Below are 14,786 nucleotides of genomic sequence, written 5' to 3' on the forward strand. Positions count from 1 at the left end.
GTTTTTACAATTTCGTAGCGAGGGTCTTCATTAATACTTTACTCATTATAAGACCTATTATTTTATATCATTTAATTTGATGAAGAAAGACTTTTTATTTTGAATTGGACAAACAAATATTTGTTTTCCTTGCTTTTATAGTACCGATCTTGATGATATACCTACTTATGAATGTTGAATTTTTTTCTTCTTTAGTGTGGGTTAGTACGATTATCGTTCTTGAAGATACAATAAAATATTGCTGAAAGCAACGAAAGGTTTCCTTCAGTCATGCCACTATTCATAGTACTTACAAATGTACATATGTATGTACGTTCATACAAGTATGTACTTATGAATGTATAGGAAGTGATGACGAAGAACAGCGAGCGAAACGTATGAAAAACGAGCTCTCATTTTGGCAGCTCTGCTGCTGCTGCCGCCGTCAAAAGCGCGAGTGTAAAAAGCACATTTTGGTTTTTATTCAATTTCATTGCACTCTTATAATTCTCAAGTTGGTATTCCGCGCATGGTGGTTATAAATAGCATTTTGCCAGCGATGCCTACCGGCGGTCGTACTCCCCACCAATATCAAGGGTTGGTCGCACACCCAACTAATTGCGTCAAAACAAAACACAAATGATTCATGAAATATGAGATATAAAACTTGAAGAAAACCAAACAAGAAACACGAAGGGTGTGGTTGGGTTGGGTCGGTCGGTAGAAAGGTAAAAGGAGCAGCTTTTGTTTGTTGTTGCTTTCTTTCTCTCCCCATCCTCCTCCCCCCCACCCCGTTATAAAACCAAACAATCTTACAAAAAAGAATATTTGAACGTTTTTAAAAAGAAACGCAAAACACATACACAAAAAACTTATAAGTGAGAGAAGTCTCTCATTCTATAAAATGAGAGAGACAAACAAAATTAATCCAATTAAATCCAAAATTTGAGTTGTTGTCGTCGTTCTTCCGCCTCCTCGCCGTCATATAAAATTGAATGATAGATAAAAAAAGATCATCAAAATCCTTTCAATGGCAAATGGCATTCGAAACAACCTCAAAAACTGTTGTGTGGGGTGTGGGGGGAAATTGATCGCTACATTTTTCGGTTTTTATTTCATTTTATCAGCTTTTTTATTTTAATTATTTAATAACGTTTTAAAATTATTAAAATAAAAAAAACCATTCTGATTGACACATATTATACCCTTGCAGAGGGAATTATAAATTCTGCCAGATGTTCGTAATGCAGAGAAGAAGCTTTTCCCGACCCCGTAGAGTTTACATGTATAAAGTCTATACATAGTATACACCCTATTGTCTTAATCGGAGTGCCTAGCCGAGTCGATCTTGCCGCATGCTTCACGCCGCCAATTTGAAAGCTATTGGGATGAAACTTGGTATTAAGCTATTGATTACCTGGGTTAAATAAAGGATGAAAATCATGCGGATGGGATATACGGCTAAACGAAAAATAGATGAACGTCCGACTATCTGTTCATGTTTTTCGAAATGCTTCAAGATGTTTGTCTTGAAGGTCACCACGACACTTGGTATGGACACCAAAGAGATTCAGGTTTCGTCCTCTCCACTAATTGCTTAAACGATTAAGCAGCTCTCGTGTGGTTTGAATCATAAACAAGAACCCAGTAAGCCCAGTAGGCACATCACAATTACATACATACATACATATGTATAAACAAACGTATTAACACAAAAACCACAAAATGTTATAATGAATGCCAACCCCTATCTCTCATTGAATTTGTGTTTTCCTTGTTGTTTTTTGCTGTTTTTGAAAAAGCTTTAAAACAATTAATTATAAATTTATAAAGGCAAGGCTGGAGCAAATGAAAGTGGGGAAATTGGACAGAAAGTGGAGAGGAGGCAATGGGCAAATGCAGACATTTAAATAACTCAACCCGACTCGACTGTGAAACAAAAGCCAAACCAGCTAGCACAGAGCGTTCATAGTGTAAGTTCGTTTTTACTCTACAGAAAACTGAACAAAAACAAGCACTGAAAATGGATTTCCATTTAAGGCGGCATGTTGGGCACATTGTTTTTATTAAGTGTCGCATGATATGTGCGATATGCCAAAAGCTGAGTGGATGTGTGTGTGTGTGTGTGTGTGTGTGTGTGTGTGTGTGGCTCGCTATTCACATAAACACTTCAACATGGCAACATGACGTGCTACTAATCCGCTGCCCAAAAATATGTTACAAGTGGGCAAAAATAGTCGAGGTTGAGGGTCAGACCAATGCGTTCTCCTGCCCCTCCGTCCAACAGCCCGGACAATTCGCACAAGGACGACCCCGAAAATACCCACATTTGTATGTATGTACGTACAAACATGTATATCCTTCACTGTAGCCATGACATTCTAAAATTTTGCTAAAATACTGCAAGAAGAATAGTTTATTAGATTAGTTCTACTGTAGCTAAATCATAAAATGATTGGTTTTATTATCATTTAAAAAGGAAAAAAAGACATGGAAAAGGTCGGAGAGTCCGACGGACATATTAATAACATATTTGTTTATGAATATGTCGGAGATGCATTCCCTTATATTGCCCACTCGTGACAAAAATCATTATAAAAAATATCTCCTCTTCTCGAGAAAAGATCGAAAAGTGTTCTCTGTCCAAAAATGTTTGTAAAGAGATGCATTTCGCAATGGAATTCGCCATTTTCTACCACTGTTTCATATACCCTCTATTACTGATTTAGGGGAAATGGGGCAAGAAGAGGGCAGATATCATAAAAACAGATGACGACCCAGGAAGCAGAGCGAGATGATAATGAAGATGACGATAATGATGATGAAGACGACGATGATGATGATGTGAGTGTGTGTTTGTGTGAAAGAGACAAGAATGAAAAGTGGAGTCCAAAATAATGCGCGCTAAATACATAGTTTGAAAATAGTTTTGAACCCTTTCATCAGACTGCGGCTACTCTCCTACTTACCCGCACCCGATCCTGCCTCCTTTCTGCAGCCGCAAACAAAAACCCATGGGAACTCAAGCAAAAGCTGAAGTGACAGTCGAAGAAGAACAGAGACAAACAGAGAGAGGGAGTACCATTGGCTGTCATTTTCGGTTTTTGTTTTTTATTTTTACTTCGTTTTTTTTTCTATTTTATCATATGACCTTATTTGTCATATTTTCTGTAACATTTTGTCGTCACTCCTTAGCCATCTCATCAGCATTAGAACGGAGGCACGGCAGCCCAAGAGGTGAAGGGGTAACACGGCTGCACTGCTTTGTGCAGATATGAATGAAAAGAAGGCATGGTCCATATAGACAGACGGGCATGCCCAGCGAACACCAAACCCAGCCCTCAATCCGGACTCAAGTGCTCTCTGTCTGTGTGAATGGTTGCAAAAATGAGTGTTGCAACTAAATGAATAAATGGAAATTAGTGCTTCAACGAAAACAAAACATAAAAAAGATAAAAAGAATGTCTGCAGACCCAGAGACTGAGGGGATGACAAAATGCTGATTGGTTGCTTCTTCTTCCTTATTATTATTCTTAATTTTTTTTTTTTTATTGGACATGTCGGCTAATGTATTGCATACTTAAAGGCAATTGCTGACCCCGACGTGGTTCAATATTTAAAGTCCTTTATTCGGTAATGGTTCGAATCTGTGATAACATTTAATTGCAATTTAAATGCACCGATTTATATTATTTAAAGTTACGACCACACACACACACACACAAATGCCTTTCTTTCTCCGCTCAATAAGTGTGCATATCCATATTATGTTATAGCAAACGAACGAGAGATGGTTGAGTCCTGGGTTGAATGCATTGAAGCGAACGCATATCTATCATTAATATCGCTGCAGTCAGCTGCTGTTGTGCTCGAAAAAAGTAAAGAAAAAATTTGAAACGAAAGACTGCTGCAAATAGTATATATGTATGTATGTACAGACATACAATGTACATAAATGTATGTAGATATAAAGTACAGCCAGTGGTGGATTCAAGGAGTGCCAAAGGTTTCAATTTAGTAAGAACGGTTAAAAAGTTTAAATTAACTTTCGTATCGGCCACTGCGCGCGGAACTTTTCTAAAGTGTGATGAACCCGTATACGAGTGAGCGAGATGGCATGCGTTGATATTTGTTATGGTTTTGAATGACTAGATCAGAGTGTTTCCCAAATAGGTATTTTTTCGAAACAATAACTGTTTTTCATCCTTGTCTGCTCCTGCCCAGGCCTATTGACAAATCGGAATTCTCATTACAGATTTTGCGGATAGTTTTATTTTAGTGTGCCGTTAACACTATCTGTTAAACATATGCCATCTCGCTCACTCTTGTTGAAAACTTTGACACAGTTCCGAGCCAATTAAACATTACAGATCGCGACCAACTTTTCAGGTTTTTTTTGTCACAAGGATCTGACAACTGATAACTAAATATCTTCAGAAAAACTAAGTAAATTATAATAAATTGTTACTTCTGGGATTGCTTGAAACGTCACTGACTTTTCACATACATAAACAGCCCATCATGAATACCAACACATACTCACATTCTTTTACAAAATGTAAGAATAACACATACCCACACACATCCGCATCCACATGCACACACACTGATGCATGGACATTGTATGGCCATGAGGTTTACTGCACTGGCAGTGCAGTAACTGACTGCTGAACTACTGCCAACTACAATTAATCATTTTTCTATCATTTTCAGATTTTTGCATATATGTATGTACACACACACACACACCCCCCTTATTTGGTATGCTTTCTGTGTGTGTGTGTGTGTGTGTGTGAGAAAGAGAGAGTTAGTTGTGGTAAGTGGAGATATTTGACGGGTGGGGCAACCCTGTGCAGTCCAGTTATCCTCCGAGATAAGAACACGATCCAGAGAGTACCTACGATCACATTATTTAAACAATAAACTGATTTATTTGATTTATTTTCTGGTATATCTGGTGCATGGTATGTATAAACAGGATATATGAATGTGCATCCTCCCCTATGGGTAAGTAAATGATTTGTCGATAGATTTCCTTAGTCTTTGAAAATTGTTTGCTTCACTTAAGTATACCTATATAATTTAAAACTTTTTTGGTAACTCTTTCCTTACCTATTAGCCATCAATGTGGAAGAACGTTTTATCTAAAAAAGGCTTATGTTTGCGAAAGAATGGCCTACAATCATAGAAAATAACGAAGATATTGATCATAGTAACTGTTTTCCATCGACCGTTCCTATGGGAGCTATATGATATAGTCATCCGATCTTGATCAAATTCGGCACAGTAGTTTTTAGACGTAATAAACTCTCTAATATTAAGATTCACGATAAAAGCACAGAAAATAACGAAGTTATTCAGAAAAGTCACTGTTCGTGGTCCGATCCGGCTGAATCCGAGATATACAACCCCTGCAGTATATATGTACAAGCCTACGTGCAAAATTTCAGCTCTGTAGCTCTTACGGTCTAGGAGGAGTTTGCGTTGATCCAGACGGGCGGACGGACATGGCTCTTTGAACTCGTCTCGTCGTGCTGATCAAGAATATATATACTTTGTATGGTCGGAGATGCTTCGTTCTATGCGTTGCACACTTCTGACCAAAATTAATATACCCTTTTTGCAAGGGTATGAAGAATGGTACATAATAACACAAATGGTCAGCACCCCGTCTATGTGATATTTCTGTCCATTCACATTTAATCTCATTTGGCCTGATAACAGTTGAAAAACCGCTTATGTAAGGACCTAATGTCCAATGACAGATTGCGAAGATGTCCCATAGTCTAGGGAAAATTTCATACCAATAAATTAGGATTAAACCATCCAACATTGTCGATATGCCTAAGTTTTAATAGCTTAATGCTTAATACATCTCCTGGGTCCCAGCTAAACGATTTCTAATGGCGGCTCAACAGGATCCAATGTACAAGCATTCGACTGAATGTATGTATGTATGTATATATGAACATGGTATGTACGAACTTGGATTAGGTCAATTTGTTTGGTAACTTTTGATGATGCACGCAACACACACACACAAACACACACACACTCACCTAAGAGTAGAGAGGAGAAAAATATGAAGCATTTTACATCTGGTCAGCAAAATCGAAAGGCGAAAACTCTCCGTTAGAGGACACATCCTGTGGCTTGTGCGGTAGAGCGGTAATATAGAGTATATAAGGGGAGGGGAAAGCGGAAAGCTGAAGTAAAATTGCTAACAAGTCAAAGAGTAAATGAGAGGGAGGGAGAGGAGAATACATACATACATATGTATGTACATATGTATATTCGGGGAGTGAGATGGACAAGCAAAAGTTACTAACATGAAACCACCAACATTGACACATACCCAGGGGACATACATACGTTTGGGGTTTGGTCAGGTTAAGTGTTTTATGAACTTGTTTCAATGAAGTCATACAAAAGTGCGTATGCACAGATGTAACCTATGTATAAGTGTGTGTGTGTGTGTGTGTGGATGGGTGTGTTTGTGTGCCATGCAGGTGACATGTCTCTGACCAAATCGAATAGGATTCTGCAGGTCTCTATGGTGGTCTTCATCTGTGTCTATGTCATTGAAGCTTTTAATTTGATTTTCTTTCAAGTGTGGTGTCTCTACTGACTTTGTCTCTGCACAGGTTCCCTGATTGTACTTAAATCAAACTTTTCCTCAAGCATCGTCCTCTTTTCCTGAATGGCATCGGATACGTTTGCTTTCTAATGAGCAGACCCTACATACATATTTCTGTATGTATGTATGCACATATCTACATACATATGTACCTACTGCACACATTTATCAAATAGTTAAGCACTATGTATGCTTATTGAAGGGAGCTTTGCATCAACAATCACCCGAATATTCAGAAAATTTCTCTTAGAAATTACACAACATTTTTCTCACAAATTTTAAAATGTTTAAATATCTGGCTGGCATTTTCGCTAAGCCCCGTGATGACTATGTCAATGGCCGCATATTTAGCCCTTTGAAGTCCTCGATGCGCAATGATATTTCGCAAAAAAAGTAAATGGAAAATGCCCCGAAAAAAATTCTTTAGTGAAGATCGCACACAATCGTTGTGCCTCCAAGCAGTGCCATGATCCACGCTCACCCAAATTGGCGCGTCCTTTGACCTACCATGTTCGAACAACGGTGGGCACATCTCCGCAGAGTTCTCGAACGGCCGTCTGTATACCGGAAAGTTATATTGTCGATGTGCAAGTTTCTGAAGAAAATGAAAATGACTCACAAAACGACAAATTAAATGGAACGGGCCATGAGCTGGCAGTGAAGCCCTTGGAAGCACCGCCTGTATCACCCGTGCCAAGTCATTTCAATATGTAAACCCTGTCGACGGACGGACGCATTCAACTGTCACCGTATGCATAACCATGACATCGATGCAATTTCATTTTCATTTCTATTTCATTAATTTGTCAAATATTGCACCATGCGAACGCATCGCGGTCGTAAACGATATTTATTCCGGACACCGCTTTTTTGGAAGGCTCAACAGAAAATTTCAGCATTTCGTAACCAAACACCAATGAAAGATACTAGAGCAGCAACACCCATTACCACATGGCGCACTATATTAGCTCGGAATACAGATGAATTTTGCCGCAATACCACCATACATGGGCTCAAGTACATCAACAGTAGGAAATTGCTTGCCACCGACAGGTATGATTACCCAAGCACTGATCGAGTGATCTATTGAAATGGATTCTTCATTAAAATAAATGTCCGTGAAATATGTACATATGTAACTTAATAAGTTTTTGCAAGTACATACTTTGCAATTAAAAATGAAGTAAGTCGACTCGTCGACTTGGGTATACCATACACCAGGTGAAACAAATTTTTTTAAATTTCGAAAACCAAATGTACATATGTCTATTGTTTTTACATTGTTCATACTATGTGCTATCTCGCTCACTCTACAAACACACGAGCACTGTAGCGCCGCCAATAGCCAACGGCCAATTCTGGCCTTGTGGACCGCTTAGTAAAATACGTTCATACGCATATTTTGCATGTTTCTAGTCCGATTTCAATAAAATTTGGTAGTTTGGTAGAAATAGATAAGATTAATTTAAATTTAAATGCGATAGTCAAAAAACTACAGGAGGAAATCGGTTTTTTCTTAATTATGGAGGCTGAAGTGGGTGTGACAAAATATGAAAATAAATATACTCTACGCGCATACTAAGCAAGTGTACATAATAAATTTGGTGACTTTAGCTTTGTTAGTTTTTGATAAAATCAGCTTTGTTTATTTGCGGGGGCGGAACTGGCCGTGACAAAATTTTTAAGTAGCCAATATCTGCGCGCCAATATAAGCTAGTCTACATACCAAATTTGATGTCGGTAGCTGTCATAGTTTTTAAGAAAATCAGTTTTATGTAAATTCCGGGGGCGGAAGCGGGCGTGGCAAAAAGTTTGAACAATAAACGAGTATTTAAACCAAATTTGATGTCTCTAGCTGTTATACTTTTTGAGAAAAATAGTTTTATGTGATTCCTGGGGGCGTAAGGGGGCGTGGCTAGATCGACTCGGCTATCAATCCTGATCGTGAGAATATATATACTTTATAGGGTCGGAGAAGCTTCCTTCTGCCTGTTACATTTATATTGGCGACTATAATATACCATTTCACCCTATGGGTGTATGGTATAAAAACGAAGGAAAGCGTCTTGCCGACTTCAGTATACCATGCAGCAAGTGAAACAACCGTTTAGAAATGTGTAAAATTCATTTTAGATGCTGATTAGCAATATCTATCTCGCTCGCTCTCACAAGCACTCGAAATTTGTTTCAAATTCTCGGCTCTTGACGGACGGACATGGCTAGATCAGCTTGGCTGTTCATAATTATAAACAATATATATTGTTCCTCATAAAGCATGAGGTGAAACATTTTTAACTTCTTGAAAGCACCAGTAAATTAAAACATAACCTAAAAAGCATCGTGTTAGCCAATGTAACACTTAAAAAATCTAGCCACAGTTATTAACATAGAGAACCTCAGTTTGATTTAACTTGTGACTTGCAGAATTTTCTTTGGCCTGGCGTTTTTGGCGGTTCTTTGCATTGCCGGATTTCTTATACACGATTCGTTCGAGAAATGGAATACGACCCCAGTTATTGTGGGTCTTAATCCAGAGCCCACCTATATCACAGATGAACCATTTCCTGCTGTCACCATATGCAATCTAAACCAAGCATTAGCCGCCAGAGTGAAACATTTTACTAGCGACACCACAGAGTATGCCATGCTACAGTCGCTCTGTCATCGTAATAGCGATGTAAGTGACAATGTAAATAATCACCAGAACATCGCCAAGGAAAACAATTGGGAAGAGTTTATATTGAATGTAAGTCAATAATTGAGTAAGACTTTATATAGGATAATACTTCTTAAACAATGTATGTATGTATGTAGGTCTCACAACCGTGTGGTGAAATGATTATTGGATGTCGTTTTGGTGCCGAAGACTACAATTGTGCCCGAGTATTTTATCCCATTGTGACCGACGAGGGTCTATGTTGTGTATTCAATATGCTGCATCCAAGGTTTATGTATAAGAAAATGTAAATACAAAGTGCACGTATTGAGAATTCATGTTAAAATAACTACATGTTCTCATAATTTAGTGTACCTTTGTCGTTGCGCAACATTTGGTCACCGAATACTTATAAGGCCATCAATTGGCATGCGGAACTGGGCTTCGGTTCAATTCGACGAAGGACTAAACTCTTCTATCCACGTGCTGCTTCAGGAACTGGAGAATCGCTGGGCCTTTCCCTCATTCTAGATGTTCAGGCCAATGACTACTATTGCTCCTCGTCGAATAGTATTGGCTTTAAGATAGCTTTGCATAGTCCCAACGAGTCGCCCAATGTACGTGAGACCGGCGTACTTTTAGCACCCGGACTGGAGACAAAATTACGTATTGATCCCTCCATGATAATGACGGAGAAGTATTTGCGCGCGGTGGATCGTAAATATCGTCGGTGTCTTTTCCATAATGAGGGCAACCAACGCTTACGCTATTTTGCCCATTACACACAAAGGAATTGTAATATGGAATGCCTTTCGAGATCGCTTTTAAAGCATTGCGGATGTATTGGCTTCTACATGCCCAGAATCAATGGCAACGATACCATCTGCTCCATATACAAATCAAAATGTGTGGACAGTGTACGATTGCATACCATAGAGGACATTGCGGAATCGTGCGTGGATGATTGTCTTCCTAGTTGCTTTGATTTGACATTCAATTCCATTACATTTAGTGCTAAAATCACAAATGATGGCTTCGAGAACACCAATCCCACGGTCGCAAATTACACCCACTCGTATGTGGAGCGTAGCATCGCTGTTGTCAATATGTACTACAAAGACGAAACCTTTCGAGCAAAAAAACAGACTGAATTCATAGGCATCTCCGATTTTTTATGTAAGTAATAGACAATGATTTTGCTTTTTGGTCCGGCTAAATAAGCAAAAATAGCCAGCTTATTTTCTCTTTTCAAAGGAAAGCTTTACTGACACCATAAAAAACATACATACATATACATATGTATGTATGTAAATATGTGTTAGAATCTCCCAAGCGAGCAATGACGTAGTAGGCAGCAAGCAGCGTTTGAGCAGAGTCGACTGTAACTTATGTTCCATTTATTCGATCTTATTCAAATTTTTTGATCTGATGTTTTATATAAAACACTATCATATTAGTAGTTTCATAGGGATACTCCAACTCCTTTATATGCAAGGGTATTTAAACTTCGGCTGTGCCGAAATTAGCTTCTTTGACATTTCATTGCTCAAAACGATCCAATGGTAGGCTTTTCATTAAAATATTTGAAGTTTTTACGCCAACAATCACAGGTGAGCTAAATGGTAATTGTGTTTACATACATACATATATAGGTATGTTATTTTTAACTAAACAGCGATATGAGAAGGAAATAGTTTAGTTGTTTTGCTTAATATTGCCTGTTTTTGCAGGGCAGCGAACTCAATCTATTTTGTGTCTGATTTTGGTGAATAATATCTCATTCGAAGTTAAATTTAATTCACTACCTTTCGTAGTTCAAGTGTAGGTTTACTTTATAATAAATGAATGTCGTAAGATAAGGCCAAGCACCAAGACTAATCAATATCACAATACTTCAGCTTTAACTTACATAATTCATAATTGTGGAAGTTCGATCAAACTTAACTTATATGAAACTTCCACCTACATACACACAAGGAAAGAGAATCAGAAAAACTTGCAAGGGTATACAAACTTCGACACTGGTTAATACTAAAAGTGTTTTTTTAGTCAAGTCGAGTTGTGTTTGCTAGGCATGTAAAAAGACTTAATATAACTTAAATTTCAATAAAATCTTTTCTATTGTTTTTCCGTCTCTCCCCCTCTTACCATTGCAGCTAACGTCGGTGGACTTATGGGTCTGTTTTTGGGGTTTAGCTTTCTCTCCATAGCAGAGTGTGTGTATTTTGCTTTAATACGACCCTGTCGTAGTTGTTCCGAATTGCATCGTAATCGTCCTGTCTCGACCTTGGAATTGATTAAGTTAAAGAAAGTAGAGTTTGTGGAAGATATGCAGCGTGCGAAGGAAAATGAGGTTGTTCAATGGTTTCACTCAGAATACTGTCAGTATTATCAGCATCGATTCGATAATCCTGTTTGAAATCAGTTTCAATATTGTACATATTCGGTATAAATATAAACACAGGAAAACGCAACGACAAATTCAAATGGTTTGGGTTTGGCGCAATTGTAATAATTCAGTGTGACCGGGGCGTACTCTTACTCAAAATCCCAATTATGAGCGTTAGTATGAACTGCTCCTGGGAATTAAACATCAAAATTTTCGGTAAATATTTACTTAAGTTACTCGGGCCCAAAACGTACTTAAACTACATTAATTTGGTATCAAACGAAAGATAAAAATTCCACGAGCACTACCTGAGGTGCGCCTTGGCGATTTATTTATTAGTTTTTGAGTAATTAACAAAAGAAAATTAATGTTTTTAGCGGGACTATAGCTAAAAGTAGCTGTTTCCGGCTAAAAAAGCTGTTCAATTTTGAGATGGTGTTGCCAAATATAGTTTAGAATACAATATTCGGCTATTCATCGACTTTAGAGTTTAGATTAAAATATTTGGCTACCAGGACGGTCAAACAGCGCGACAAAAAATAGCGTTTGACAACACTGAAATATAGCTTTAGCCGATTTTTCCACTTTTCAACACTGAAATCTCGAGTAGCTGTAGTAAGTATTTATCGTAAATATTTACCCATAAAAATTATAACACATAAAAATCAATCCTCGATATATTTTTCCTGTTCTTTATTTTAATTTTGTTGTAATTGTAAAAGTGGTAATTATATTTATATAGAATTTCTTAATTCGTTTTGAACCACAAATAATTTATGTAGTTCAATATTATTCCAACTGCTACCATAGTTCCTTTCGCACAGCAACACTATTTTTATTTAGTTGAATTTTTTAGTATTTTCTGTCGCTTGTTTTACGATGATCTGGCAGCACGCATCCATGTAATGGTGTGTGTGCCTCACTCGCGTCTTTATCTGTCCCTGTGTGCAATTTACGTTTTTTCCATTTGCGTTGTATGAGTTTTTGTGTAAGAAAAATTTAACAGTAAAATTTATATTCATAAAGTATCGAATAAAAAAAGGGAAAGCGAGCACAGAAAACGAACTAAAACAAGATGTCGCTGTCAAGTCTGCTGCCCACCCCAACAAACACAGTCTGGGATAGGGAGGACGAGCGTCGTCTAGCAGCCAAAGGAGCACCTAAAATTGGAGCCTTAGTTTCGGCCAAGATAGCAGCCCCTCCATATGGACAACGCAAGGATTGGGTACCACGTACAGAAGCAGATTTTGGGGATGGCGGAGCTTTTCCCGAGATACATGTGGCTCAGTTTCCCTTAGGTAAGGTCCTGTTAACATAATGTTAAGGATTTGGCAATTTACATTTCTACACATATTGTGTATGTTTCTCTTAGGATTGGGAGCTCCAGCGAATGTGGGCAAAAAGTCGGATGCTTTGGCTGTGCGTCTCGATGACAAGGGTAAAGTCAAATATGATGCCATCGCCCGTCAGGGTCATGGCAAGGATAAGATAGTCTATTCTTCCATTTCGCAATTACTGCCCGCTGAAGTTTTGGCTGAAGATGCTGAGGAACTTCAGCGTCCTGATGAGGAAACTGTCGCTGAGACTACAGAGGAAACCCGATTGGCTTTGGAGAAGCTGACAAATCAGAAAATTACCTCCGCCCTGCCTGTGCGCCATGCCCAAAAAGCAGGGCCCGCCCAATATATACGTTATACGCCATCGCAGCAAGGCGATGCCTTCAATTCGGGGGCAAAACAACGGGTGATACGCATGGTGGAGGCCCAACTAGATCCCATGGAGCCGCCGAAATTCCGCATTAACAAGAAAATACCACGTGGCCCGCCATCACCGCCGGCGCCGGTTCTGCATTCGCCATCCCGTAAGGTTACAGTCAAAGAGCAAAAGGAATGGAAAATTCCTCCGTGCATATCCAACTGGAAGAATGCTAAAGGTTATACCATTCCCCTCGACAAGCGTCTGGCCGCCGACGGTCGTGGCCTGCAGCAAGTCCACATCAATGAAAAATTTGCCAAAATGGCCGAGGCCCTGTACATTGCTGATAGAAAGGCACGAGAAGCAGTAGAGGCGCGAGCCCAACTTGAAAAAAAATTAGCCCAAAAGGAAAAGGAGAAAAAAGAGGATATGCTTCGTTTAATGGCCCAAAGGGCCCGCGAAGAACGGGCTGGCTTACGGAATCCCGAACTTGGTGGCAGCGAGCCATCTGCTGGAGGTTCGGATGCACGTGAACGAAATGACCTACGTGCGGAACGGCAGCGGGAGAGACAACGAGATCGCAACTTACAGCGTGCTGCCCCAGAGAAACGTTCCAAATTGCAACGGGAACGCGAACGTGACATTTCCGAACAGATTGCATTGGGTCTGCCCACCAAAACATCCGCTGGCAATAGCGAAACGCTCTTTGATCAACGCCTCTTTAATACCACTAAGGGCATGGATTCTGGCTATGGCGACGATGAGGCCTACAATGTCTACGACAAACCCTGGCGTGATTCCAATACGTTGGGTGCCCACATCTACAGGCCCACTAAACAGGCGGATTCCAACAATTATGGCGCTGACTTAGACGCGATTGTGAATACGAAACGTTTTGTGCCCGATAAACAGTTCTCAGGAACCTCCAGAGATCCCGATGGTGCCAGTGGCAGTGGCGCTGGTCGCAGTGGTCCAGTCGAATTTGAAAAGGAAGAGGATCCCTTCGGTCTCGATCAATTCTTGAACATGGCCAAAAAGGCGCCAAAAAGGCCTGAAGAAAAACACGAGCGTAACAATCAGTCCGATCGAAAGCGAAGTCGGCGGGACTAGATTATAGACTATATAAATATTGGCATGGAAACCTGCTTTTTTTTTTAGTTAAACAATAAATTGACAACAGCATGAAAACAGTTTAAACATCAAAGCAGAAATTAATTACATATTATGTAACAACTTATATATGGATGACATTTTTGGCAAACTAAAATATAAATTCAGAAATATCCAATCGAATGTACAATGAATTTTGCTTCATTTATAACCTGAAGATTTGTATTAACACTGAAGTCTACAAACTCTGCATCATTAGTTTTTACATTTGTCATGATGGTTTCATAAAACGCATAATCAAGTAGATATTTCATTATGAA

General features: G+C 39.0%; 2 protein-coding genes across 2 annotated transcripts; both read left to right on the forward strand.

Annotated features, from left to right (window-relative positions):
* Nucleotides 1-6,847: 6,847 nt before the first annotated feature.
* Nucleotides 6,848-11,691, forward strand: ppk8 (pickpocket 8). Its single transcript, XM_068302088.1, has 5 exons — nt 6,848-7,669; nt 9,041-9,362; nt 9,431-9,579; nt 9,643-10,448; nt 11,429-11,691. The coding sequence occupies exons 1-5, from the start codon at nt 7,437-7,439 to the stop codon at nt 11,689-11,691; spliced, it is 1,773 nt and encodes a 590-aa protein (XP_068158189.1). The 5' UTR covers nt 6,848-7,436.
* An 885-nt stretch (nt 11,692-12,576) lies between these two features.
* On the forward strand, nt 12,577-14,649 carry Bx42 (Puff-specific protein Bx42). Its single transcript, XM_068302118.1, has 2 exons — nt 12,577-12,959; nt 13,034-14,649. The coding sequence occupies exons 1-2, from the start codon at nt 12,737-12,739 to the stop codon at nt 14,464-14,466; spliced, it is 1,656 nt and encodes a 551-aa protein (XP_068158219.1). The 5' UTR covers nt 12,577-12,736; the 3' UTR covers nt 14,467-14,649.
* The last annotated feature ends 137 nt before the right edge of the window (nt 14,650-14,786 follow it).

The sequence above is a fragment of the Drosophila tropicalis genome, unplaced genomic scaffold (assembly GCF_018151085.1).
Source record: "Drosophila tropicalis isolate 14030-0801.00 unplaced genomic scaffold, ASM1815108v1 contig_9, whole genome shotgun sequence".
Lineage (NCBI taxonomy): Eukaryota > Metazoa > Arthropoda > Insecta > Diptera > Drosophilidae > Drosophila > Drosophila tropicalis.

What these genes read in the sequence shown, in the direction of transcription:
- Bx42 (XM_068302118.1), top strand. Translation starts at nt 12,737, where the DNA reads ATGTCGCTGTCAAGTCTGCTGCCCACCCCAACAAACACAGTCTGGGAT. An exon ending in TGTGGCTCAGTTTCCCTTAG is followed by an intron (nt 12,960 to 13,033) that starts GTAAGGTCCTGT and finishes TGTTTCTCTTAG; the next exon opens with GATTGGGAGCTCCAGCGAAT.
- ppk8 (XM_068302088.1), top strand. Translation starts at nt 7,437, where the DNA reads ATGCGAACGCATCGCGGTCGTAAACGATATTTATTCCGGACACCGCTT. An exon ending in GGGAAGAGTTTATATTGAAT is followed by an intron (nt 9,363 to 9,430) that starts GTAAGTCAATAA and finishes GTATGTATGTAG; the next exon opens with GTCTCACAACCGTGTGGTGA. An exon ending in AGGTTTATGTATAAGAAAAT is followed by an intron (nt 9,580 to 9,642) that starts GTAAATACAAAG and finishes CTCATAATTTAG; the next exon opens with TGTACCTTTGTCGTTGCGCA.